A 23,918-nucleotide genomic window follows, 5' to 3' on the forward strand; every position below is an offset into this window, starting at 1 on the left:
GATTTACTAGAATAAAATAATTATTCTTTTAATCTTTTTTGTTTTTTGGTAAAAGTTTCTGTTAATCTTAAATGACATGGCTAACAACCCAGTGGAATCAACACTCATCAACACTCAGGGCACACCAACTCTATGCATCATCATTTCAATTCTAAAAGCCAACGGATACATCAAGAAATGCAAATTTTAAATGTGATACCTGGGCAATTTCAGGAAAATGTTTTGTGGCCCGAATTTTTATAGCTCGAATGTGTCAAAACGATATCGTTTTAAGTGTTTCGAGCCATTCGAGTCATGATTTTTCGGGCCATCTAGTCCGCTGTCATGACAGCACTTTACTTTTCCAGCCTTAAAATACATAAAATGTAAGGTCATCAGTTTCCCAATAATCCATCATAAAATCTTCTAAAAGAACATTGCCTGCTTTTCAAGTAATTAGTTCAACAGGATAACATTTAGACTAAATAAAAAAGAACTTAGACGCTTTAGACAAAATATGCATTGCAAAATGTGACTCCATAAATCATTCTCCACTGAACAAACACAAAATTCCACGTTTCAACCAATGTGCAGCCTTGGCAACCTGTCTATTTCCTCAATTACATTATGAATACAACCCATTTAAATAAAGCCGAGATACATTTCAAAGAGATGAAGGGTAAGTCTATCATAATCAACACCGTCATTATAAAGCTTTCGTGCATATGATAACACTAACAAAAACTGATACAAAAGCCACTAAAGCTCCCTGTCTGGAAAGGGCAAATTCGGCCCACGTCAAGGGCTTTGTGACCTGGACTACTACCTTCTGAAAACGTTCATTCAGTTCATCTAGCGATCTAGTGTTGTCAATCACTATGTCTGCCTGGGTAATTTTCACATCCAGAGGCATCTGAGCTTGTATCCTGTTTCTGGCATCTTCAACGGATGTTCTGTCTCTTGCCATAAGTCGCTGAAGCTGTGTTTCAGGATCAACCCATACAACAATAATGGGTTTTGTCCACTTGTCCATCTTGGCCTCAAACAACAAAGGGATATCAAGAACAATAACCTTACAGCCCTTCAACCATAGCTTCAAAATTTCCCAAAAAATACCAGATGAAATATAAGGTGCCAATAGCCTGCAAAGATATAATAGCCAAAACTTTAGTAAAAAAATTAACACCTATCATACCACATCATTTCTCTTGTGATCTAGAACCAAGCAAAACTTGAGGCAATGCCAAAAAAAAATTAACGGGGATAATTTACCTATCATCCCGCAACCAAAAAAAAAAAATACTCAATTTGGCAAAGATAGTCATATCAGAACTTCAAGGCTCAAGCCTGACAGGGCTTTAAAAGAATTTGCTTATGCTTGCTGAAGTAATCTAAAGAACCTGCTTGGAGTAATAAAAACCACTTTGTTTACATTTGTTTGTTTTTTTATTATTTTATTATTTTTTATTTTTTTCATTTCTTATTATCTAATTGAGCATTTCATTACCAATTTTGTTAAAAAGAAACCAATGCTAAATGCAGTCCTTAACAAGGTTTGTCAATTTAAACCTTGCAGACATACAATTTCATATAATTAGAGCATGAGAAATTAATACTACTATCCCATAAGCTAGAAACAAGCCAGACATGACATCTATTAGACGCATGCAGATTAGAAAACAAAACTAGTACTTTCCTACATCCAAATAATATGAAATGTAGAAAAGAAAACAATTAATTCATTATGCATTGGATATCCAAATAGCCCAAACTATCTGTGCACCTGTTAAGAAGTTGGCGCTTGTCGGGATCAGAAAATACTATGCAGCCGAGCTTTGGCCTATCAACTTCTTCATTCTCTTGTAAAATATCCTCACCAAATGCTGCCACAACCTTTTTCCACCCACCGGTGCCTTTCTTTAGAACATCCTGTGAATTAACCCCCCTTGCATTTATTAACATTGACAAAATGGTGCATTTTCTAAAGTGAATTTTGATACACAAAACAGACTCTATTATTTGCAAACCTAGTCAGCAAGTATAGAAATTGGATGCTACAAGTCATATAATCAAAATTGACAAAATAATTTAAATTAGGATTTAAGAAGATGAATTTCAAGAGAGGAAATAGATAGATGAAATTACGCGAGCGACGAGGTCGGCATCGACGACGGGGATGCCATGAGACTTGAAAAGATTGGAGACAGTGCTCTTCCCTGATGCGATTCCACCAGTCAATCCTACTATCCTCATCTCCACACAACCCCTCTTTTGATGAAGGTGATTGAATACAGAAGAATAATACAAACTACTTGCCAATTCGGCGTAGTCCAAATTGATTGTTTGTTTGCCTGCTCTCACTGCCTCAACTTCATAGGTTGGTGACTGCCATTAAGCTGACCGTCATCGCGATTAGGGGTGAACATGGTCTAGATAATCCGTTATCTACGGTTCCTGAAAAATTGGAACCAATCCAATCCGTTTAAATTATGGAACCAATCCAAACCAATCCGTTTAAACACAGATTGGATCAATTGAGGACCACGGATTCACATAATTAAATAACAAAAAAAATATATAGAGCATTTAAAAGCAATAAACAAAAGCAACAAACAAGAGCAGTAAAACTGGATACACATTAAACAAAGTAGAGTTCTCCTCTGTATTAAAACTAAACATAACATCAAGCAAAGGCAATAAGAAAAATGGTTTTAGACAAACAAAAGCAACAAAACTCCATAAACAGAAGCAAGAAATAATTGGAAATGATTAAACAATATTATCTATCTCAAGACCATGAATATGATATACGACATATCAATCAGTGGCCAACAACAAATAAAAAGATAGACAACAATAGAGGTATGATTCAATTATAAAACATGCACCTTCTTTTTTAGTGCTCTAATTTTTTTATCAATATCTGGAACAGGATCTGAAGGAGTTGAGCATTGTGTTGAGTTTAAGGGAGGTGCAACCACAGCAGAATTTGCAGAGATAGCAAGGTCATTCAACTGAGATACCACTGGCCCAACAGATTCCAATCCCAATCCCTGACTTGCATCTTCATGCGATGTTTCATTCCTATCTGAGTTCTTACCCTTCTCAAGAGCAGCCAGCACCTGTAGAAATTTAATGTATAAAGAGAAATAGAGAATTGTATTATTGATTGATTTATATTTTTCTATTACAATGATTCATGATTCCTATATATAGAAGAGGGTGAGTGTGTAGTAGGTAAGGAGTAGGTGAAGTGGAGGTGGTAGTGGTGTAGTGGGTTAGGTTTAGTGGAGTAGGTGAGGTGGTAGTGGTGTAGTGGGTTAGGTTTAGTGGAGTAGGTTTAAGTGGGTGAAGTAGGTGGAGAGTAGATGAATTTTAACAGCCCCCCGCAAACTCAAGGGGGATAGGAACTAACTAACTTGAGTTTGGAGAGAGTAACAAAACAAGAAAATACATAAAAATAAAAGAGGATAAGAGACACTGTATGGTCGTGTCAGACCATTGGTGAAGACACTGGATGGTGGTGTCATAACGTTGTAGAGGACACTGTATGGGGGTGTCATAACCATGTAGAGGACACTGTATGGTGGTGTCATAACGGTGTAGAGGACACTGAATGGCGGTGTCAGACCGATGTAGAAGACAGTTTATGGGGTCATGTCGGACCGTTGTAGCAGACAATGTTGTGATAGTTGTTGTGACAGTTTACGGAGTCTTGCTGGACCCTTGTAGAAACTAACCGGAATCAATGTCGGGACAGTTTACAGAGTCTTGTCGGACCCTTGTAGAAACTAACCGGAATCTATGTCGGGACAGTTTACAGAGTCTTGTCGGACCCTTGTAGAAACTAACCGGAATCTATGTCGGGACAGTTTACAGAGTCTTGTCGGACCCTTAAAAAGTTGCACCCTCAAAAGGTGTGCCCAATTTTGTCAAAAGGCGTGCCATCAAAAGGCGTGCCCAATTCATCAAAAGGCGTGCCATCAAAAAACGTGTCCACTTTGTCAAAAGATGTGCCATGAAAAGGCGTGCCAGTTTGTCGGGCGGCAAGAGGCGCGCGATACGCGTGGCTGCCTCGGCTATTTAACCAAGACGAAGGCTGAGGCTGAGGCATACCATTCTGAAACCTCTGAAACCAACCCTTCGCTGAAAAAACTCTGCCTCTGCGGAGAGAGAAACTGTGGAACACTTTGTTGCCATTCTGTCACCAACCCTTCCGAACATTACCAGTCTGAAATTGCTATTTCGCTGAAACACTTAGCAACCCAAAAACATGGCCTCTTCTTCCCGTCCAGCTACCCAGAACCTGCTCACGCTCTTTCCAGAACTGAACGAGCCCACAAGAGAAATAACTGGTGCGGTGGCCAGTGAACCTCAACCAAACACCTCTGGTTTTGCTCCATTGAACTTTCCGATGCGGTCGGTGGAGCAAAAAATGGCGATGCAAACTGATATTGAGGCTAATCAGTATACTCTGAAGTCATGCGTGGAAACCATGACGGCGGTCACAAATTTGTCGAACCGGCTGCAGAGTAGGACAAATGAAGTGCAGCATTTAAACTCCCAGCTGGCTCTGCTCCAACGCATGTATAAGGATGCGCGAGCAGAGATAAGCGTGCTAAGGGCAGAAAACAAGGAGCTGAAGCGGAAGGCAACCGTGATGTTCCGATTTGGAGGTCCGCCATATGCTGCAGTGGAGGAGTATGGGGGATTGAACGTGCTCGGTGGACAAGGAAACACGGAGGCAACACCGGCAAGGGCCGTTCAGGACGGCGGCAAGAAGAAAAGACCGGCGGCTGAGTAGAGAAGAAAAATCCCACTGTGGCTGTGGTAGTTTTGTTTTTGTTTGTGTGGGTTTTTTTTTTTTTTTTTTTTTTTTTTTTTTTTTTTTTGGATGTAAAAGTGTGATCGGGGTTGATCCCCTGATATGAATAAAATGACAAGGTTGTGGAATGTTGTTGGTGTTATTTTGTGGTGTTGTTTTGTTTAATAAGAAAAATAAAATAAAAGAAAATAATGGATAAAGAAAATAGAGAAAAATATTTGTGGATGAAATAAATTAAGAGAAATGAGAGATATGATTAAAGTGGGTTTGAAAGTGGGAAAAGATGAGAGAGAGGGATGTCCAAGAAGCTTGTGCTTTTGACAGTTACACATTACCCAAGCTGTATGTGAAGATGCATGTTACTGTCTTACACTTCTGCAGGCTTGGTATTCTTTGTGGGGCACTTGCAACACGTGACATTGAAAATTGTATTCGAAAATGATGACATCTCCAACATGAAACGTCTTGGAAGCAGCCCAGGCCTTGTAATCAATATTCCCAATGATGGTTCAACCAGCGGAGTCCCCAACCTTGTACACTGCTGCCATTGAAACCTTCAAGCCAGCAAATATGGCTACCAACAACAGAGCCACAGCTCTACACCCCACACCCAAATCCATGGCTAAGAGAGAGAGAGCAAATCGGGAAAAAACAGCAGTGACGAGCAGAAAAGCAGCGCCAGAAACGCCAACGACGACGACGAGTAAGAGTACAACCACGGATATGTGAGAGGCGAGGTGAACGGCGATAGAGGCTAGACGATGATGCGGGTGCCGCCGCCGACATAGCGGAGGAGGGGTGTAAGAAAATGTTGAAGAAGTCAAGGTATGTGTAGAAAATAAGCGGAATAGGTTGAGGTCCGGCGGGCGGCCAAGGCGAGGTTGCCGCCCGCCGGTGAAGCGAGAAATACTAAGGTCTTAACCTTGCTCTGATACCATGTAGAAATTTAATGTATAAAGAGAAATAGAGAATTGTATTATTGATTGATTTATATTTTTCTATTACAATGATTCATGATTCCTATATATAGAAGAGGGTGAGTGTGTAGTAGGTAAGGAGTAGGTGAAGTGGAGGTGGTAGTGGTGTAGTGGGTTAGGTTTAGTGGAGTAGGTGAGGTGGTAGTGGTGTAGTGGGTTAGGTTTAGTGGAGTAGGTTTAAGTGGGTGAAGTAGGTGGAGAGTAGATGAATTTTAACAGCACCAATAACAAAGTGTGGCCTTTTAGCCTCTGTTAATGAGTTACATTTTGAGATGAGATGGAAACCAACAGTGTCACCGAGAGAGAAAGAGAGAGCTCACCGAGAGAGATATAGAGCAAGAGACCAAGCCGCTAGCGATCTAATATGAGATGGAAATCCACCGATCTAATCTGAGATGAAATCACAAGAATAGAGAGAGAGAACTCAATCTGAGAAAGAGAAGAGCGAGAGAGCTTACTGATCTGAGATGGAAACCAACAAACAAGGTCACCGAGAGAGAGAGAGAGAGACAGAGCTCACCGATCTGATCTGAGATGAAATCACAAGAATAGAGAGAGATGCTGGAAATTTGTGTTAATGTATATAATATGACAGTGGTGTTGGTGAAGGATAGTGGCATGTATAGAATATGATAGTGGTGTTGGTGGTAGATAGTGGCATGTATATAATATGATAGTGGTGTTGGTGAAGGATAGTGGCATGTATAGAATATGATAGTGGTGTTGGTGGTAGATAGTGGCATGTATATAATATGATAGTGGTAGATAGTGGTAATATATAATATGTAAGTGGCATATAATGGGTTATAATGATGTTTGTAATATCTCCTATATAAGGAGTGTCATTTGGTCTTGTAATATAAGAAGTTTTGAATATAACAGAAATATATTCCTTCTTCCTCATATTTTCGGAGTTCTTCTTCCTCATATTTTCTACGTTGGTATCAGAGCAACAAAAAACACAGCAGCCCTAAAACTGTCATAGCCATGTCGGAAGTCACGTCCGAAACCACTTCAACCCCTGCCGCTGCCATTCCGGTGAAAACGTCCAACTCTCACTCTGTCCAAATCACCATCATCCGCCTAAATGGTGATAATTTTCTCCGCTGGTCACAATCTGTCCGGATGTATATCCGTGGGCAAGGAAAGATCGGTTACATCACTGGTGACAAGAAGGCTCCTGCTGTTAATGATCCGCTGTTCGACAGTTAGGACGCTGAAAACTCCATGGTTATGACATGGTTGGTCAATTCCATGGAGGAGGATATAAGCTCTAATTACATATGCTATACTACTGCACAAGAATTGTGGGATAATGTTAGTCAGATGTATTCTGACCTAGGAAATCAATCTCAAGTTTTCGAATTAACTTTGAAGTTGGGAGAGATTCGTCAAGGAGATGATTCCGTCACCAAATATTTCAATTCGTTGAAAAGGTTGTGGCAGGATCTTGACATCTTCAACACATACGAATGGAAATCGGTTGACGACTGCAACCACTACAAGAAAACTGTGGAAGACAGCCGTATTTACAAGTTTCTTGCCGGCCTCAACATTGAGTTCGATGAAGTGCGAGGAAGAATTATTGGCAGACCTCCTCTCCCATCCATTGGCGAAGTATTTGCCGAAGTCAGAAGGGAAGAGAGCCGAAGGAGCGTCATGCTTAAGAAAAAAGATACTGGTGAATCAATTGAAATTTCTGCTTTAATTAGCGATGCTGCGGCCAACAAGGCTGCAAATTACCAGCGCAGGTTTGATGATAAGCCACGGGTCTGGTGTGATTTTTGTAACAAGCCTCGCCATACACGCGAAACGTGTTGGAAGATCCATGGCAAACCTGTCAACTGGAAAAGCAGCAAACAAGGAGAGAAAAATCGTGGCTTTCCTACCGCTAATGAAGCCGATTCAGGTCCCTTCAACAAAGAGCAGATTGATCAACTCTTAAAGCTGATAAAATCCAACTCCTCATCCGGTACTCCTAGTGTTTTGTTGGCACAAACAGGTAGAAATCCTAAAGCCTTCTCTTGCCTAAACTTCTCTCCGTGGATCATAGATTCCGGTGCCTCCGATCACATGACTAGTTTTTCCCATTTATTTAGTACCTATTTCCCTTGTTCTGGTCATGACAAAATCAGAATAGCCGATGGTAGTTTTTCACCTATTGCAGGAAAAGGATTTATTAAACTAACTAAGAAAATTAATCTCAATGCTGTTCTTCACGTCCCCAACTTAGCCTGTAACCTTTTGTCTGTCAGTAAACTATCTAAGGATTCTAATTGTCGTGTTACATTTTTTGAATCCCATTGTGAATTTCAGGACCAGGACCAGAACTCGGGGATGATGATTGGGCGTGCTAGGATGCTTGAAGGTCTTTACTACTTTGATGAAGTACCTGTTAGTAATAAAAAAGCTCAGAGCTTTAATAGTACTAGTTCAATCTCTGTTCAAGAAAAAATAATGCTATGGCACTATAGGCTAGGACATCCTAGTTTTCTTTATCTGAAACATTTATTTCCAGAATTATTTAAAGGGATTGATTGTTCTTCTTTTCATTGTGAAAGTTGCATTTTTGCAAAATTTCATCGCTCTACTTATTTGCCAAAACCTTACCAGGCTTCCAAACCTTTTTATTTGATTCATAGTGGTGTTTGGGGCCCTTCTAAAATCACTACTCTTTCTGGTAAAAAATGGTTTGTTACATTTATTGATGACCATACCCGCTTATGTTGGATTTATTTGATGAATAAAAAATCTGACGTGAAAAATTTATTCACAAATTTTTACAATATGATTGAAAACCAATTTCAAACCAAAATTGGTATTTTACATTCTGATAATGGAACAGAATATTTCAATGAGCAGTTGGGTGAGTTTTTGGAAAAAAAGGGGATTTTTCATCAATCTACATGTCGGGATACCCCTCAACAAAATGGCATTGCAGAACGAAAAAATAAACATCTACTTGAAGTAGCACGTGCTATAATGTTTTACATGCATGTTCCTAAATATTTATGGGGTGAAGCAATTTTAACAGCCTCTTATTTGATAAACACGATGCCTACAAAGGTGTTAACATACAAAACACCTTTTGATTGTCTCAAAACTTTTTTTCCTGACACGAGGTTGTTTTCTGATTTACCCGCCAAAGTTTTTGGATGTACTGCCTATGTTCATGTTCCCAGTCAATTTCGTTCAAAACTTGACCCCCGTGCTATAAAATGTGTTTTTTTGGGTTATTCCTCAAACAAAAAGGGGTATAAGTGTTTCGATCCTCAAACCAAGAAATTTCATGTGAGTATGGATGTGTCATTTGTGGAAACAAAATCCTATTTCCCCAACACTTCTCTTCAGGGGGAGACAAGTGGAATAGAAGACCGTTTTTGGGATATTTCTATCCCGCTCCCCAATGTCATTTATCCTACACAAAAACCACATCTGTCTGATAATGATCACTTAGGAGAACCAAGTTCTATGGTGCCTAGTCAAGAAGATTCTTGTTTAGGGGGAGAAGTACTACAAAATGATCTAAATCCTGAGCTTCGGGTTTATACTAGGAAGCGATTTCATCTGAGGAATAATGACCCGAATGTCCATCCTAATGACCCGAATGTCCACCCGAGTTCTGGCATCGAAATTTTAGGTAATCCTATTCCTTCTATTTCCGACCTTGATGTTCCTATAGCAATTAGGAAAGGTGTCCGAAATTGCATTAAACATCCTATTGCAAATTACCTCTCCTATCAAAGACTGTCTAAAAACCATAGAGCTTTCACATCTAGGATTTCACACTTGTTTGTTCCAAGGAATATACAGGAAGCATTGGATGATCCGAATTGGAAATTAGCAGTCATGGAGGAGATGAATGCTTTAAGGAGAAGTGGTACTTGGGAGATAGTTGATCTACCCAAAGACAAGAAAACAGTTGGGTGTAAATGGGTGTTTACGATAAAATGTAACGCAGATGGAAGCGTTGAGAGATACAAGGCGAGACTGGTGACTAAAGGCTTCACTCAAACTTATGGGATCGACTATCAGGAGACGTTTGCTCCTGTTGCTAAAATAAATTCCATCAGAGTACTGTTATCTCTTGCAGTAAATTCATATTGGCCTCTACATCAACTTGACATTAAAAATGCATTTCTCAATGGTGATCTTGAAGAGGAGGTGTTCATGAGCCTACCGCCGGGATTTGAGCAGGGACTTGGAAGCGACAGAGTATGCAGATTGAACAAGTCATTATACGGACTCAAACAATCACCAAGAGCGTGGTTTGAACGCTTTGGGAAGGCAGTTATCAGTTGTGGCTTCTCGCAGAGTCAAGCAGATCACACAATATTTTATAAACATTCAAAAAACAGTAAAATTGCAATTTTGATTGTTTATGTTGATGACATCATTTTAACTGGTAATGATGAAGCAGAGTTAGCAGCCCTCAAAGAGAAACTCGCAAAAGAATTTCACATTAAGGATCTGGGAGCCCTCAAGTATTTCCTCGGAATAGAATTTGCAAGATCCAAGGAAGGTATATTCGTTAATCAGAGAAAATATGTTCTTGATCTCCTTGGAGAAACAGGTATGCTTGGTTGTAAGATGGTGGAGACTCCGATCGAGCCTAACTTGAAGTTACAAGCTGCTAAGGCTGAAGAAGTCAAAGAGAGGGAACAATATCAGCGACTTGTAGGGAAATTGATTTACTTGTCTCATACGCGGCCTGATATTGCCTTTGCAGTCAGCATGGTAAGTCAGTTCATGCACTCACCAGGGGCAGAGCACTTTGAGGCCGTTTATAAGATCTTAAGATATTTGAAAGGAACTCCAGGGAGAGGCTTACTGTTCAAGAAACATGGGCATCTTCAAGTTGAAGTATACACAGATGCAGACTGGGCAGGAAGTGTTACAGACAGGAGATCAACATCCGGATACTGCTCCTTTGTAGGTGGGAACCTAGTTACATGGCGGAGTAAAAAACAGAATGTGGTAGCTAGAAGTAGTGCAGAAGCAGAGTTCAGAGCTGTTGCCCATGGAATCTGTGAAGTAATGTGGATTAAAAGAATTCTTGAAGAATTAAAGCTTTCTCACCCGACACCTATGAAGGTCTATTGTGACAACAAAGCAGCTATATCTATAGCTCATAATCCAGTTCTACATGATCGCACAAAACATATAGAAGTGGATAAACATTTCATCAAGGAGAAAATCAATGCTGGCATAATCTGTATGACCTACCTTCCAACAGGTGAACAATTAGCTGATGTGCTAACGAAGGGACTACACAAGAAGCAATTTGATAAGCTGACTAGCAAGCTGGCTATGGAAGATATCTTCAAACCAGCTTGAGGGGGAGTGTTGGAAATTTGTGTTAATGTATATAATATGATAGTGGTGTTGGTGAAGGATAGTGGCATGTATAGAATATGATAGTGGTGTTGGTGGTAGATAGTGGCATGTATATAATATGATAGTGGTGTTGGTGAAGGATAGTGGCATGTATAGAATATGATAGTGGTGTTGGTGGTAGATAGTGGCATGTATATAATATGATAGTGGTAGATAGTGGTAATATATAATATGTAAGTGACATATAATGGGTTATAATGATGTTTGTAATATCTCCTATATAAGGAGTGTCATTTGGTCTTGTAATATAAGAAGTTTTGAATATAACAGAAATATATTCCTTCTTCCTCATATTTTCAGAGTTCTTCTTCCTCATATTTTCTAAGTGAACTCAATCTGAGAAAGAGAAGAGCAAGAGAGCTTACTGATCTGAGATGGAAACCAAAACAAACAATGTCACCGACAGAGAGAGAGATAGAGCTCACCGATCTGATCTGAAATGAAATCACAAGAACAAAGAGAGAGAACTCAGTTTGAGAAAAAGAAGAGAGAGAGAGTACCCAGAGAGAGATGAGAGGCGTGTGATAAGTTGAATTAGGGTTAGGGTTTACCTTTTATATGGAATAAGAAATGATATTATGTGGAAGGGTGTATAATATAAATATAGACTATTTGTATACGGTCTAAATTGGTTCCAATCCGAAACCGTGGGATTCAATCCAGAATTAATATGTGAAATACGAATTTTTAAATTTTCAATCCGGAACCGAACCATGGATTCAAAAAACTAATCCAAACCTACCAGATTGGACTGGACCGGATCGGATTACGGATTATATGGATTCCTTGCTCAACCCTAATCGCGATGAAGAAACCCATTTTGCCCCCAAAAATATGAGGAACTTGCGATGCTCATGTGCACATTCAAGGAATGGGTCACATGATCAATTGTTTATTAAATGGAGAAAAAAAAATGTTTGAGGTTGAATCAAAAAAATAATTATTTATTTATTTTTATTTTTTTAAATTTGATCTACTATTTGATATAATATGTGATAATTTTCAATTTGTGATATACTCAATATCTAGTTGCATCATGTGTAGATCTACGCTATCACTCAATTAGAACATACTATTTAATCGATATATCAATATTATAATTTTGTCACATAAGACATAATTAGTTGTTTTTAAGAGGGGGTTCGGATTATCATGCCTTGATTGGTCTAGATAAATCATGAACATTAGAAGATATTACTTGACGCCGCATTACAATAAAACTAAATAGTGGCGATAAATTGTTAGACAATACTATGAATATTTTTTTTCCTTCTAATTTCATTGCTTCACCTTCCTCAATAATACTTGGAGTCGCAACATGAAAACATGATTGATTATGTGAACCACTCAAAAATGTTATTCAAAAATTTACATGATTTTAATGCAAAAGATTCGAGACCTATCAATAAAAATATTCATACAAAATTCACTTTGTTGAGTTCTACTCTTTTTCTTTTTCTTTTTTGTGTGTGTGTTTGTTTTATGGCCATAAATATTTAAATAGTTGAGACCAATGTAAAATGTGATTCTAGACTGGGATATGATTTTCCCAAATCATGCATTGGATGGATGCCCGGGCATTGAAAAGGAAGGACGCTTTCAGAGGCTAAAGGCCATGGGGAGATATCTTCTATGATCTATGGATCTCCGATCAAGAAATCGAAATCCCCTAAAGCCCCTTTTATTAGGATCAATGTAGTTGTTTGTAAACCTAGAGCAATCGCATGATGAACCAAAAAGTCTCCAAGATTTATTGTTAAGAATAGTATTGAAACGCAAAGCATGTTAAAAAATGAAAAAAACCAAAAAAAAAAAAAATGATAAATAAAATGTGAAAAATGTAATTATTGCAAAAGCTAGCAGCAAGCGCATCTGGTGTAGTGGTATCATAGTACCCTCCCACGGTACTGACCAGGGTTCGATTCCCTGGATGCACAATCATCTTCTTTTTTTTTTCCCCCAAAAAATAAATTAGAAAATCTCAAAAACTATCCTCCGAAACTCAAAGTCTCACAAGTCAGACGAATCGATCATCTCTATTCTTTCTTTGAAAATCCGAAGTCTCAAACAATTCTTTACCTTCTAGTACTTTTTCTCTGAAACTCAAATCTCACAACTAAAGATGATTCTTTAACCACCTATGAGATGAACTATCTCTAGTTTTCTTTGAAAACCCAAGTCTCAGACAATTCTCACTCATCTATGAAATGAGACCATTCTCACATGTCATCACAGCAGCGAACAGACTGATCAATCTCTTGGAAATATGCAATTCACCCTCTCAAATCTACCAAATCCAGGCTCAACTCATCATCCAAAACCTCTACCCAGACACCGACATTGCTTACCACTTCATCACTGCTTGCCAATCTCTGGGTCTCACTAACTCGGCCCATCTTCTCTATCCCCAAATCCAGACACCCAATGTCTTCATTTGCAATACCCTCATCAAAGCCTTTTCTCACACCCAGTCCCCTCTCAAATCCATTTCTATCTGCAGCCAAATGCACAAGAACTCCATTCTTCCAAACAACTACACTTTCCCTTTCGTTCTCGAGGCCTTCTCTAACCTCCGCGACCTCAAACAAGGGCAGTGCGTCCATATCCAGATCATAAAAATGGGTCATTTTAATGATATTTATGTTCAAAACTCTTTATTGAATGTGTACGCATCGGGTGGGAATATGGACTTGTGCCAGAAAGTGTTTGATGAAATACCTCAGAGAGATGCGGTCTCATGGACTGTTATGATTACTGGGTATCGAGAAGCTGGGAAGTTTGATGATGCCCTGGTTGCTTTTGAGAAGATGCAATATGCTAGTGCGGTGCCAAATCAAGTGACTATGGTGAATGTTTTGTCCGCGTGCTCGAGTTTTGGGGCTATTGAGGGTATTTGGATACATGGTTTTATAAAGAGGAGGGGCTGGGTACTGGATGTGATTTTGGGAACTTCTTTGATTGATATGTATGGAAAATGAGGGAGAAATGAAGAGGGTTTGGCTGTTTCCAAAGCATGAAAGAAAAGAATGTCTTTACATGGAATGCCCTTATTAAAGGTCTAGCTTTAGCAAAGAGTGGGCAGGAGGCGGTTTGGTGGTTTTCTTGAATGGTGCAAGAAGGGGTTAAGCCAGATGCAGCAACTTTGATTGGAGTTCTGTGTGCTTGTAGTCATTCTGGATTGGTACAAATGGGACAACTAATCTTTAGTACAATACTTGATGGAATTTATGGATTTTCACCAGCGATCAAGCATTATGCGTGTTTGGTTGATCTGTTTGCATGGTCTGGATATCTCGAAGAAGCTTTCAAAATCATAAAAGAAATGCCCTTTGAGCCGACCAAACCAGTCTGGGGAGCTTTTCTAGCTAGTTGTAGAGCTCATGGAAACCTAGAATTGAGTGAGTTTGCAGCTTGGAAACTCATAGAGTTGCAGCCAGAGAATAGTGATTATTATGTTGTGCTGTCTAATCGTTATGCATTGATGGGAAGATGGAGTGATGTGGAAAAGGTTAGGATGCTGATGAAAGAGAGGGGACTTAAGAAGAACTTAGGTTCTAGCTCAATAGAGCTTCAACCTCAGGATCACGTTCATGAGTTGTTAGCACAATAAGTCTGTATGTAGCATTCACATAGAGAGAGAAAATTGGCATGTATGCAATTCAGCTGTTTGAATTCTTTCTTTGGATATAACAAACTTAGCAGTAGCGATTAAGAGTTCATTTGGCTTCTAAATGAACTCTCATGTCGCCTAGGAAGCACGGATACGGATACGGGATACGGGTACAATACGATACGGATACGGCGATACGGCAAAATTCAAAAAAGTAGGATACGGATACAGTGGGGATACGTTTAAAAAAAATATTTTTTTTCACAATTTTTAGTAATGTAGCATACACAAAAATAAAACTTCAACAATTTTTAGTAATGTAACATACATAAAATAAAACTTCAACAATTTTTAATAATGTAGCATACATAAAATAAAACTTGAACAATTTTTAGTAATGTAGCATACATAAAAATAAAACTTAAAACAAAAGACAACTTGATAAAAAAAGAGAGATTCCTATGAACTAAGAGTCTTCAACATCAATAGGTTCAACTTGTTCCCCTTCATCAGTGAATATCACAGCTTCCATATCTGGTTCATCAAGAGAAAGGCTTGCAATTTCAAGTAAGCCTGCACCCTCCAATGAATCAAAAGCATCTCCACCAACATCCCATAACTTGGATTCTCCTTCAATGTACTGTCGACTTCTCCTTGATAGGAGACGAAGATTGTTGTGCACAAAAACCAAATCTTCAGCACGTTGTGGTGTCATTTTGTTTCTTTTCATGGAGTGAATAAAGGAATAGGTGCTCCAATTCCTTTCACAGCATGATGAGGAACATGGCTGGCCAAGCAATTTTAATGCTAAAGATTGAAGCATAGGAGCAGGAGACCCATGTGTAAACCACCAAATAAGTGGATCCAATACTCCTCTATCAATCTTTGAGTCTAAATCTCCAAACATATCCAAACCTCCTGAAAACTTGGCATATTCCCCATTTACAACCCGTCTCTCCTCTAAATTTGGAAAGTATTTCTTGAAGCACTTGTTTCTCATACTTGAAATTTCTTCATCCCTATAAGGAGGGACACGATTGGGATTTTCATCAAGCCACGTTGAACTATAATACCTAGATTACAACATTAGAAAGTTTTAAAATTAAATTATGTTATTCATATTAAAAGACAAATGTCAACAAAGAAATGTAATTAGTAAGAGTATGAATTAAGCTATTACCTTGGATTCAAAGAATGTGCAAGGCAATGAAGAGGAGTGTTACTTTTGGACCACCTCTCAACTAGTATATTGTGCACAACGGAATAAAAGATTGATTCCTCATGATCTAGCTTCCCTTCATGCCTAAAGATGCTTGCCTTCACCTTTTCAATCATGGTGTCCCACATTTCATAGACTAAGTGAAGGCATGGTTTGTCAGTGTCACAAAACCTAAGCATCTCATAGATAGGCAATGTAAAAGTCAAAATATAATCAATCTTATCCCACCACACATCATTCAATAATTTTTCCTTCACAAATGCGGCTTTCCCAACATCGTCTTCTTTGTAAGAAACCCACTGGTCACTAATAACCATTGATTGGAGGCCACGCTTTATAAGTTTAAACCTTTTGAGCATGATAATGGCAGATGCGAAACGTGTATCTGCAACAACAAGCAACTTCAAGGGTACAAATTCATTGAAAATAGCTAGCCGCATGGAATGGTTCATGATGAAGTTTTTGATAAACATCACATCATCAACACAAAGTGTGATCCAGTGACATTCATCATAAGCAAAAGCAGTATCCCCTGTTTCCTTTGGAGCACAAATGTTCTTAAGAGCAAGATTCAATGTGTGAACTACACATGGTGTCCAAAAGATATTCGGGTACTTACTTTCAATGAGTAAACCAGCTGCACTACACACGGGAGCATTATCTGTAATGACTTGAATGACATTCTGATGTCCAACTTCTTCAATTGCTTGACTAATTAAGTTGGAAATAAAAAACTTGTCTTTATGCTCGCCTTCACAATTAACAGCTTTCAAGAACACTGCCCCAGCTTCTGATGCTCCCATAAAATTAATAAGGGGCTTTCTTTGAGAATCAGTCCATCCATCTGAAACAATACTCAACCCTTTTTCCTTCCATGATGCTCTAGTTGGCTCCAACAACCTCTCTACATTAGCCCTTTCCTTTTGAAGCAATGTAGTCCTCAACAAGTTATAACCGGGTGGTACATAACCAGGAATTGGATTGTTGGCAGCAAATTGAAATGCACTAACATAATATGGGTTCCTTGATAAATGAAAAGGTAACCCCGCTGAATAAAACATGCGAGCAATCTCAGAATGTAGTTGTTCACGAATAACTGGGTTGAATGCCTTTTCTAGAGCAGAAGTTCCAGTAGCCTTTCTTTTTCTTGGCTCATACCCCTCCATCCGAAATCCTCCAATATCTAAAGCCCCTGAACTTGTTGAAGTAGATTGGGTGGAAGGTGGTAAAGGAACTTTTTTAGGCATAGCCATCTTTAACCTCTTCTCAGCTTCTTCAATTTTCCTTTGCATTTCAGCAAGGTGTTGCGAAGTCACTTTGGGGCACACTCTAATCCCATTGCCAGAAAGTTTTAACAAATGTGCCTTGACCCTAAAGTATGACCCCCTGTACTCTTGTTGACAATAATTGCATTTAAACCTAGTATTACCACCTCCTCCCATTTTTTCTAGTTTTGTAACATAACACCAAAGAGGAGCATGATCATCTTCTTCCATTGGTGTACCACTTGTTGAACCTAAACTTCCCGTACCTGAACTCATTTCCTAAAATTTATGGTAAACAAATAAAACAAAACATTAATGTAGCATCACCATAACAACCATAATGCATCATCCTCATCCACAACAAAAAATTCATCAATTCAATTAAATTTCAACAATTTTAACAATATAGCATCACCCATAACAACCATAATGCAATTCAATCCCAAATTAAGGGGGAAAAAATTTACAAAGTTCATTTATTTATCAATAAGTTTATTTATTTATTTATTAGTAAATTTTTTTTACCTTATTTGATTTATTAATAAGTTTACAAAGTTTATAATTTTATAAGTTGACAAATTTTATTTTTAATAAGTTTATTTATTTATTTATTTATTACTAAGTTTTTTTTACCTTATTTTATTTATTTATTTATTTGTTTGTTTTATCAGATTCAATAAACCGAATATATAAATTTTTTTTTTTTTTTTTTTTACGTGATTTGCAGAGTCTACATATAAAAAATAAAAAATAAAAAAAATGAACATCCAAGTCCAGAGTCCAGACAGACAGATCGACATCTCGAACCAGAGTCCAGACAGACAGATCGAGCGAGATCGAGAGGGAGAGGGAGAGAGAGAGAGTTCGTGACAGAAAGAGGGAGCGAAAGGGAGAGAGAGAGAAGGACGAACCTGATCGAGATGAGATCGACGATCGGCGAGCTGCTTCTCCTCCTTCGCGGCTGCATCGAATTCCTAGGTAAGACAGAGTTTGGTTTATTATTTTTCATTTTTTTGTGTTTAATTTCATCTTTATTTTCATATTTTACAATTTCACCCCATTTTAAGTTTTTTAAATCATTTTTTTGCCCCCGCCGTATCCATACCGTATCCATACTGTATCCTCGCGTATCCGAGACGTATCCGAAATTCAAAAATTAAAAAAAAAAATCGGATACTTCATTTCCCGTATCTGATACGTATCCTCGCGTATCGGGCGTGTATCCGTATCTGATACGTATCCGATACGCATACGTGACCTATTTCGGAGTATCTGTGCTTCATAGCATGTCGCCAATTCAGATTATTGAACACATAAAACATGTATTGATCTCTACTAATAAGATATTATTCTCACACTTCAACCATTCCACCAACACATGAACCCTTCATATTTTTATTTCCAGCTGTTAAAACTCTTGAACGGTTTGAACAAAAAATGATTTTTGCACAAAACAAAACCTCTTGGACTGTTCTATATATACAGAGTTATCTCTTTCAAGATAAGAACTACATCCTTATAATGGATAAACATTAAACAATAACAGGATACAAATACAACAATATAATTATATTCAAAGATACTGCAAACAGATACATATCTACACACATGGAAAGCTATTCTGATTTCTACCAAAGAATCGAAAATCGAATTTATTTAATTTTCCAAATCTGTTTAACAGATAGGTACACATGGAACAACCATTTTTTTTTTTTTTCCTCCCGTTCTAGATACATAAATACACACACACACACACACATTCAATACTTAAGTTACCCAATGCCAATATTATAGAACTATAGAAAACCAAATCCCATAAAGGAAATAATTAAGTTACCCAACTATCATTTTGGCAAACAACTTCTAGCTAATCTAAATGAAAGAGCATCTCAAATCACATTGAAATCTTTTCTGCATTCTTGCACCAAAAACTCTCTAGGAAGAAATACATTTTAGATATAATGTATTTTATCTTTTAGTCTCAATGGGGTACATTGTGGTTGAGATGTAAAATTTGCCAACAACCCCATAGTTTATCAATAAAAACAAATGAATAGATGTATTTAAATTGATGTACAACCAGAAAGAATGATAGGGAAGGAGGGAAACAGAACGAACAGGAGAAGAAGAAGGAGAAGAGAGGGAGAAACCTATTTCAATCATTGGTAATGAAATTTCAGGCTTTCACAATCCAAAAAAAGAAAAAGAAGAAATTACATGTTCCTTCAATCGTTTTATAGAAACCCATTTCACTCATTGATTCATTGATTTCACATAAATGAAAACCCTACAACATAACAAAATAAACCCTAGACCTAGAGGAAAATGGGGAAACAGAGAGAGAGAGAGAGAGAGAGAGAGAGAGAGGGGGGGACAAAGATAAAGAGAAGAAGAGAAATAGAGAGAGGAAGAGAAAAACCTCAATTGAAGCGATACGATGCGATGCGAGCGGCGGTGGCGATGTAATGATGTTCGACGGTGGAAGATCGACGGTGACTATGCACGGCTAATCAGCTATGGTGAGTCCGTGAGAGAGACGGAGAGCAAGAGACTTAACTTGTTTGGGTGTATGTAAAGACAGAAAAACACGAAGAAAAATAAATAATAAATCATAATTAATAAATTGAGCGGTAACGTGAAAGTATTCCACCAAAAAAATAAATGCGTATTTATAAAAAAAAATTAATTTTATTAACGATTAACTGTTTTTGTCACTGAAAATAAGTATTTGTCAACCAATAATGTCTAAAAAGTGTGTTTAAATGATGACAATGTCTTCGAATATCAATCCAAATTTAAAAATAGATAAAAACAATGTAAGGAGAAAATAAAAACTCCAAAACAACAACCAACAACAACATCACTTGATTTTATTTTTAGTAGGATAAGATGCCATTTTGTTGATACTACAGACTCCCTTAGCTTTCCTTGTGTATCCTTTTGCTCCCCATTTTGGTCCATATGAATTCTTCACTATTATAGAATCCAATCTCTTGGATGATCCATATCCAACGGTTGTCGCTCCATGGTCTAGCTCGGCTCCACAATGCTCGTCAAACACACCTTGCAAAATTAAAATTCCATGTCTCTCCCACAAATGAAACACCAAATTAATGTGGAATGCTTGACTATTGATGCATCCATTCATTAGCATATGCACAAGATAAATGATGTATTGTATCATTTGTTCACAGTAACTCACAACAACAAAAATAATTTTACCAATGGCAAAGGCTTGTGACAACAATGCGCTAGCAAAGTTTTTGCCAACCGAAGTAAAGCCTTTAGTTAAGTAATGTTGTCGCAAAGACTACCATTGAGTCACTAAATAGTTAATGGTGTCAAAAAAAATGGTTTGAAATAAGGGGATGCTGATGCATTTGTCAACACAATGTTTTGTGTCAACAAAATTATCAAAATACCCATATTTTTAACAATAGAGTTGCCAAAAACTTTTTTCCCAATCACATTCACCGACAAATTCGATTTTCACTTGCCAAAAAATTGTTTTAGCCAATAGAAATTTCCTTGAGTCGGAAAATCATGTCGCCAAAATTGAAAATTGTTGTTGTGAGTACATACATGTATGTGAGAGAGTTAGCGAAGGCTTATTCCACTGTAAAACTAGAAATCTCAGCCAGAAGCCTCAATGGCGACACTGAGAGGCTGATTTACAAGTGCCTTCAAGAGGCTCACTTCATTGTTCTCTAGTACATCATGGTACCCACTATTGGTAACTACATTTGATAATTCCTAATATATTTGATTTAATGAAAAAAGGATCACTAACGGTAAAATACATAGCAGAGAACATAATAAGCATTTGCTTTTAACATAATCCTAGCATACATATGATAAAATCACACCATGTGATTAATCCTATCCCCAAACAAAGAAAAAGAAAAATAAGTTTATCCAAAACTAGGAGCTCTTTAGCAATCTAGTTATTGTGACCACTGTCATTATAATTATTAGGGCTCGACTCCACTGCTGCAATAGCCTTCCTCTTCAAGTTTTCCATGAAGAAATGCATTGGATATGTCAAGTTGCTTTAGAGGCCACTGAAAATGAAGTGCCAAACACAATAAAATGCGGATAGTGGGTTGCTTGGAAACAAGATTAAAAGTCTCTTGAAATTCAATGCCCTCTTGTTGAAGGTAGCCCTTAGCAACCAACCTTGCTTTATGTCTTGGAATACTACCATCTGAGTTCTTCTCAATTCGAAATACCCACTTACAAGCAATGGTAGTCTTGTGAGGAGGAAGAGAAACAAGAGTCCTTGTATGTTGATCTTAAAGGGCTTGAAACTCTTCTTGCATAGCCTTAAGCCAAACAAGAGAATGTAAGGCATCCTTCACAGAAGTAGGTTCAGGTATAAAAAGATAAGAGGAAACAGTGAAACAAGTAGGCTGCTTAGCTTTTGATCCGAGTAAGCATAGGATAAGAGTTTGGCTAAGGTGGAGGAGGAGGAGGAGGAGGGGAAGTAAGAGGAAGACCAATTGAAATAGAATCAACATGAATAGACTGAATAAGAGAGGAAGAATTAGCATGAATTAAAGTAGTAGAAGAAGGAACAAATGATGAAATAGGCACATGTGATGAAGAAGTCACAACAAGTGATGAAATAGGCACAGGTGATAAAGGAGGCATAGCTGATGAAGAAGACCAGAAAAAATTATGAATAGATGAAGATGAAGATGGATTGGAAAGAGAAGAGAAAAGGAAACAAGACTCATTAAAGAAAACATGTCTAGAAATGTGAACTTTACCTATTAAGGGACCCAAACATCTATATCCCTTGATAGAAGGATGATAGCCTATGAACACACAAGATGTAGATCTAGGCTGCAACTTTTTAGTAGTATAAGGTCTAAGCCAAGGAAAACATAGGCAACCAAATACTTCAAGAGAAGCATAATCAGGAATAGCATAAAAGAGAACCCCAAATAGAGATTTATTTTGAAGAACACTGCTAGACATGTGATTGATAAGAAAACCAGATGAAGCAATAACATCAAACTACTAAAGAAGAGGTAAGGAAGACAAATGAAGAAGAGCAATAGCAGTTTCAGTTATGTGACGATGTTTTCTTTCAACAATTCCATTTTCTACTTGAGTGTATGAACAACTAAGTTGGTGAATAATGCCATTAGATGAAAGATAAGAATCCATTTGCTTGTTTACAAATTCAAAACCACCATCAGTACATAAAATTTGAATGGAAATAGAAAATTGAGTAGCAACATAGGCTTTAAATTGCAAAAAATTTGAATAAACTGTCACGCCCCAAAATTTAGACAATTAAATATTAAAATATGACTAAATCCCAATCAATATTCCATCATCCAAATCTTAGAGGTGAAAAAATAAAATAAACTAAATGCCAACCAAACCATCAGCCATAATTTCATAACTAACCAATACCTCCAACATTAAAGTAACAATACGTAGTCAAAATAACTTAAATAATGCACGATTACAAACCATGCCAAATTATCCCAATACTAAAGTCATAAAAAAATAATAAATACATAAACTAATATCAATCCTAAGCTCAAGAAAACAAAAGAAGTCCAAACGACAAGTCCAACAACTATAGTAATTCCACGTCACCACCGTAGCCCCAACTAATCCTGCAAAGGAAGCTCGACTGCGCTCAAACAGAACGCACCCGAGTTGCCACAAGGCAAAACGGGTCAGTATATAGGTACACTGGTATGAGTACAAGATTAACACCCACGTGTCCACTAGACACAAACAAAAATATATTTAATCCTTGTTACGGGACAAGACAAATAGTTCCATTTGCACCGAGACGAATGAGTAGTTTCTCGAGATACGGTGGCATTTAGTTTCTTGCCCGAACACAACGAAATCTAAATTGCGTATAAAAAAAATAAAAATAAAAATATGGTGAGTCAGCCCTACAAAAAAATTAGTAAGACCCACCATCCTGCAAAAAAAAATAAAGTTAGTATAATTTAATCATAAGCAACTTACTAAAGAAGTATGAAAATGCATTGTTTCATGCTTAAATAATTTGAATTGACTAAAACTCAAAGAATAAAAGTTGCACAGAATCAAATTTCCTAAAAGACTACGTGAACGAATTTAACAGAAACTGAACAGGTTGAGAGAAAAACTTGATAGAAGAACCTAGACGGAATTCAATCGAAAAATCTGAAGCTGAAAACGAATAAAAACTGCCCTAAGATGATTTGTTTTGGAAAAGTTCAAAACATGAAAAGTGTGCAAAATAACGTTTTACTTTAATTTACATGAAACCAAGAAAAATGAGCTCGTTTCGTGGGTTAAAATAGCCTCTAAAATCTGCATTACTAAAATGAATCAAAACTACAAAAATCAAGATTATCCGATTATAAGTTTTAATCGATCTTTATAATAAATAGTTAAAACACAAAAGTTGTCTGGAATCATGTATATATGCCTCTGCTCAAATTTCATAATTTATCGAGGTCGTTTACTATTGTTCAACATGTACAAATCAATACAATTCCTACTATGACAATAAACTCGTAATTAAATTCTTTGTACCTTAACTCTACCACTTCGGCCTCCACTTCCGGCCTACACATATATCCCACGTGCCTCCCATATATCTAACACCGCTCCGAAGCCAAACTTG

The 23,918-nt window shown here is 37.5% G+C and overlaps 3 protein-coding genes, 1 non-coding gene and 1 pseudogene across 9 annotated transcripts; 3 read left to right on the top strand and 2 right to left on the bottom strand.

Moving 5' to 3' along the window:
• Positions 1-497: 497 nt before the first annotated feature.
• Positions 498-6,524, bottom strand: ATCOAE (dephospho-CoA kinase family). Of its 3 annotated transcripts, XM_082873312.1 has the most exons (6): positions 6,102-6,303; positions 6,004-6,030; positions 2,868-3,101; positions 2,125-2,433; positions 1,763-1,908; positions 498-1,121 (listed from the first exon to the last, which is right to left on the bottom strand). In XM_082873312.1, exons 4-6 carry the CDS (start codon positions 2,230-2,232, stop codon positions 686-688), a joined length of 690 nt encoding a protein of 229 aa, XP_082729438.1. In that variant the 5' UTR covers positions 2,233-2,433; positions 2,868-3,101; positions 6,004-6,030; positions 6,102-6,303; the 3' UTR covers positions 498-685. The 3 variants fall into 3 exon arrangements, with proteins under 3 accessions (XP_082729438.1, XP_082729439.1, XP_082729440.1); XM_082873313.1 differs by lacking the exon at positions 6,004-6,030 and having other exon boundaries at positions 2,868-3,080; XM_082873314.1 differs by lacking the exons at positions 498-1,121; positions 1,763-1,908 and having other exon boundaries at positions 2,184-2,433; positions 6,102-6,140; positions 6,240-6,524.
• A 484-nt stretch (positions 6,525-7,008) lies between these two features.
• On the top strand, positions 7,009-8,395 carry LOC145792574 (uncharacterized). The gene is made up of 2 exons (XM_082873311.1): positions 7,009-7,783; positions 8,104-8,395. The coding sequence occupies exons 1-2, from the start codon at positions 7,009-7,011 to the stop codon at positions 8,136-8,138; spliced, it is 810 nt and encodes a 269-aa protein (XP_082729437.1). The 3' UTR covers positions 8,139-8,395.
• Positions 8,396-13,044: 4,649 nt separating this feature from the next.
• TRNAG-CCC (transfer RNA glycine (anticodon CCC)) lies at positions 13,045-13,115 on the top strand. The gene has a single exon. It is a non-coding gene; the product is annotated as a tRNA-Gly (tRNA).
• A 15-nt stretch (positions 13,116-13,130) lies between these two features.
• Positions 13,131-14,917, top strand: LOC114305841 (pentatricopeptide repeat-containing protein At5g66520 pseudogene; annotated as a pseudogene). Its single transcript, XR_014331973.1, has one exon. The product of XR_014331973.1 is annotated as a pentatricopeptide repeat-containing protein At5g66520 pseudogene (transcript).
• A 3-nt stretch (positions 14,918-14,920) lies between these two features.
• On the bottom strand, positions 14,921-19,899 carry LOC114285827 (uncharacterized). 3 transcript variants are annotated; one of them, XM_082873308.1, is made up of 4 exons: positions 19,692-19,899; positions 18,184-18,233; positions 15,969-17,551; positions 14,921-15,861 (listed from the first exon to the last, which is right to left on the bottom strand). In XM_082873308.1, exons 3-4 carry the CDS (start codon positions 17,546-17,548, stop codon positions 15,255-15,257), a joined length of 2,187 nt encoding a protein of 728 aa, XP_082729434.1. In that variant the 5' UTR covers positions 17,549-17,551; positions 18,184-18,233; positions 19,692-19,899; the 3' UTR covers positions 14,921-15,254. The 3 variants fall into 3 exon arrangements, with proteins under 3 accessions (XP_082729434.1, XP_082729433.1, XP_082729435.1); XM_082873307.1 differs by having other exon boundaries at positions 18,184-18,246; XM_082873309.1 differs by lacking the exon at positions 18,184-18,233.
• Positions 19,900-23,918: the final 4,019 nt, after the last annotated feature.

Source organism: Camellia sinensis, chromosome 6 (assembly GCF_055761805.1).
Source record: "Camellia sinensis isolate YWXY chromosome 6, ASM5576180v1, whole genome shotgun sequence".
Taxonomy (NCBI): domain Eukaryota; kingdom Viridiplantae; phylum Streptophyta; class Magnoliopsida; order Ericales; family Theaceae; genus Camellia; species Camellia sinensis.

What these genes read in the sequence shown, in the direction of transcription:
- ATCOAE (XM_082873313.1), bottom strand. Translation starts at nt 2,232, where the DNA reads ATGAGGATAGTAGGATTGACTGGTGGAATCGCATCAGGGAAGAGCACT. An exon ending in ATGCCGACCTCGTCGCTCGC is followed by an intron (nt 1,909 to 2,124) that starts GTAATTTCATCT and finishes GTTAATTCACAG; the next exon opens with GATGTTCTAAAGAAAGGCAC. An exon ending in AAGCGCCAACTTCTTAACAG is followed by an intron (nt 1,122 to 1,762) that starts GTGCACAGATAG and finishes ATATCTTTGCAG; the next exon opens with GCTATTGGCACCTTATATTT.
- LOC145792574 (XM_082873311.1), top strand. Translation starts at nt 7,009, where the DNA reads ATGGTTATGACATGGTTGGTCAATTCCATGGAGGAGGATATAAGCTCT. An exon ending in TGTTTTGTTGGCACAAACAG is followed by an intron (nt 7,784 to 8,103) that starts GTAGAAATCCTA and finishes TTTCAGGACCAG; the next exon opens with GACCAGAACTCGGGGATGAT.
- LOC114285827 (XM_082873309.1), bottom strand. Translation starts at nt 17,548, where the DNA reads ATGAGTTCAGGTACGGGAAGTTTAGGTTCAACAAGTGGTACACCAATG. An exon ending in GCACATTCTTTGAATCCAAG is followed by an intron (nt 15,862 to 15,968) that starts GTAATAGCTTAA and finishes GTTGTAATCTAG; the next exon opens with GTATTATAGTTCAACGTGGC.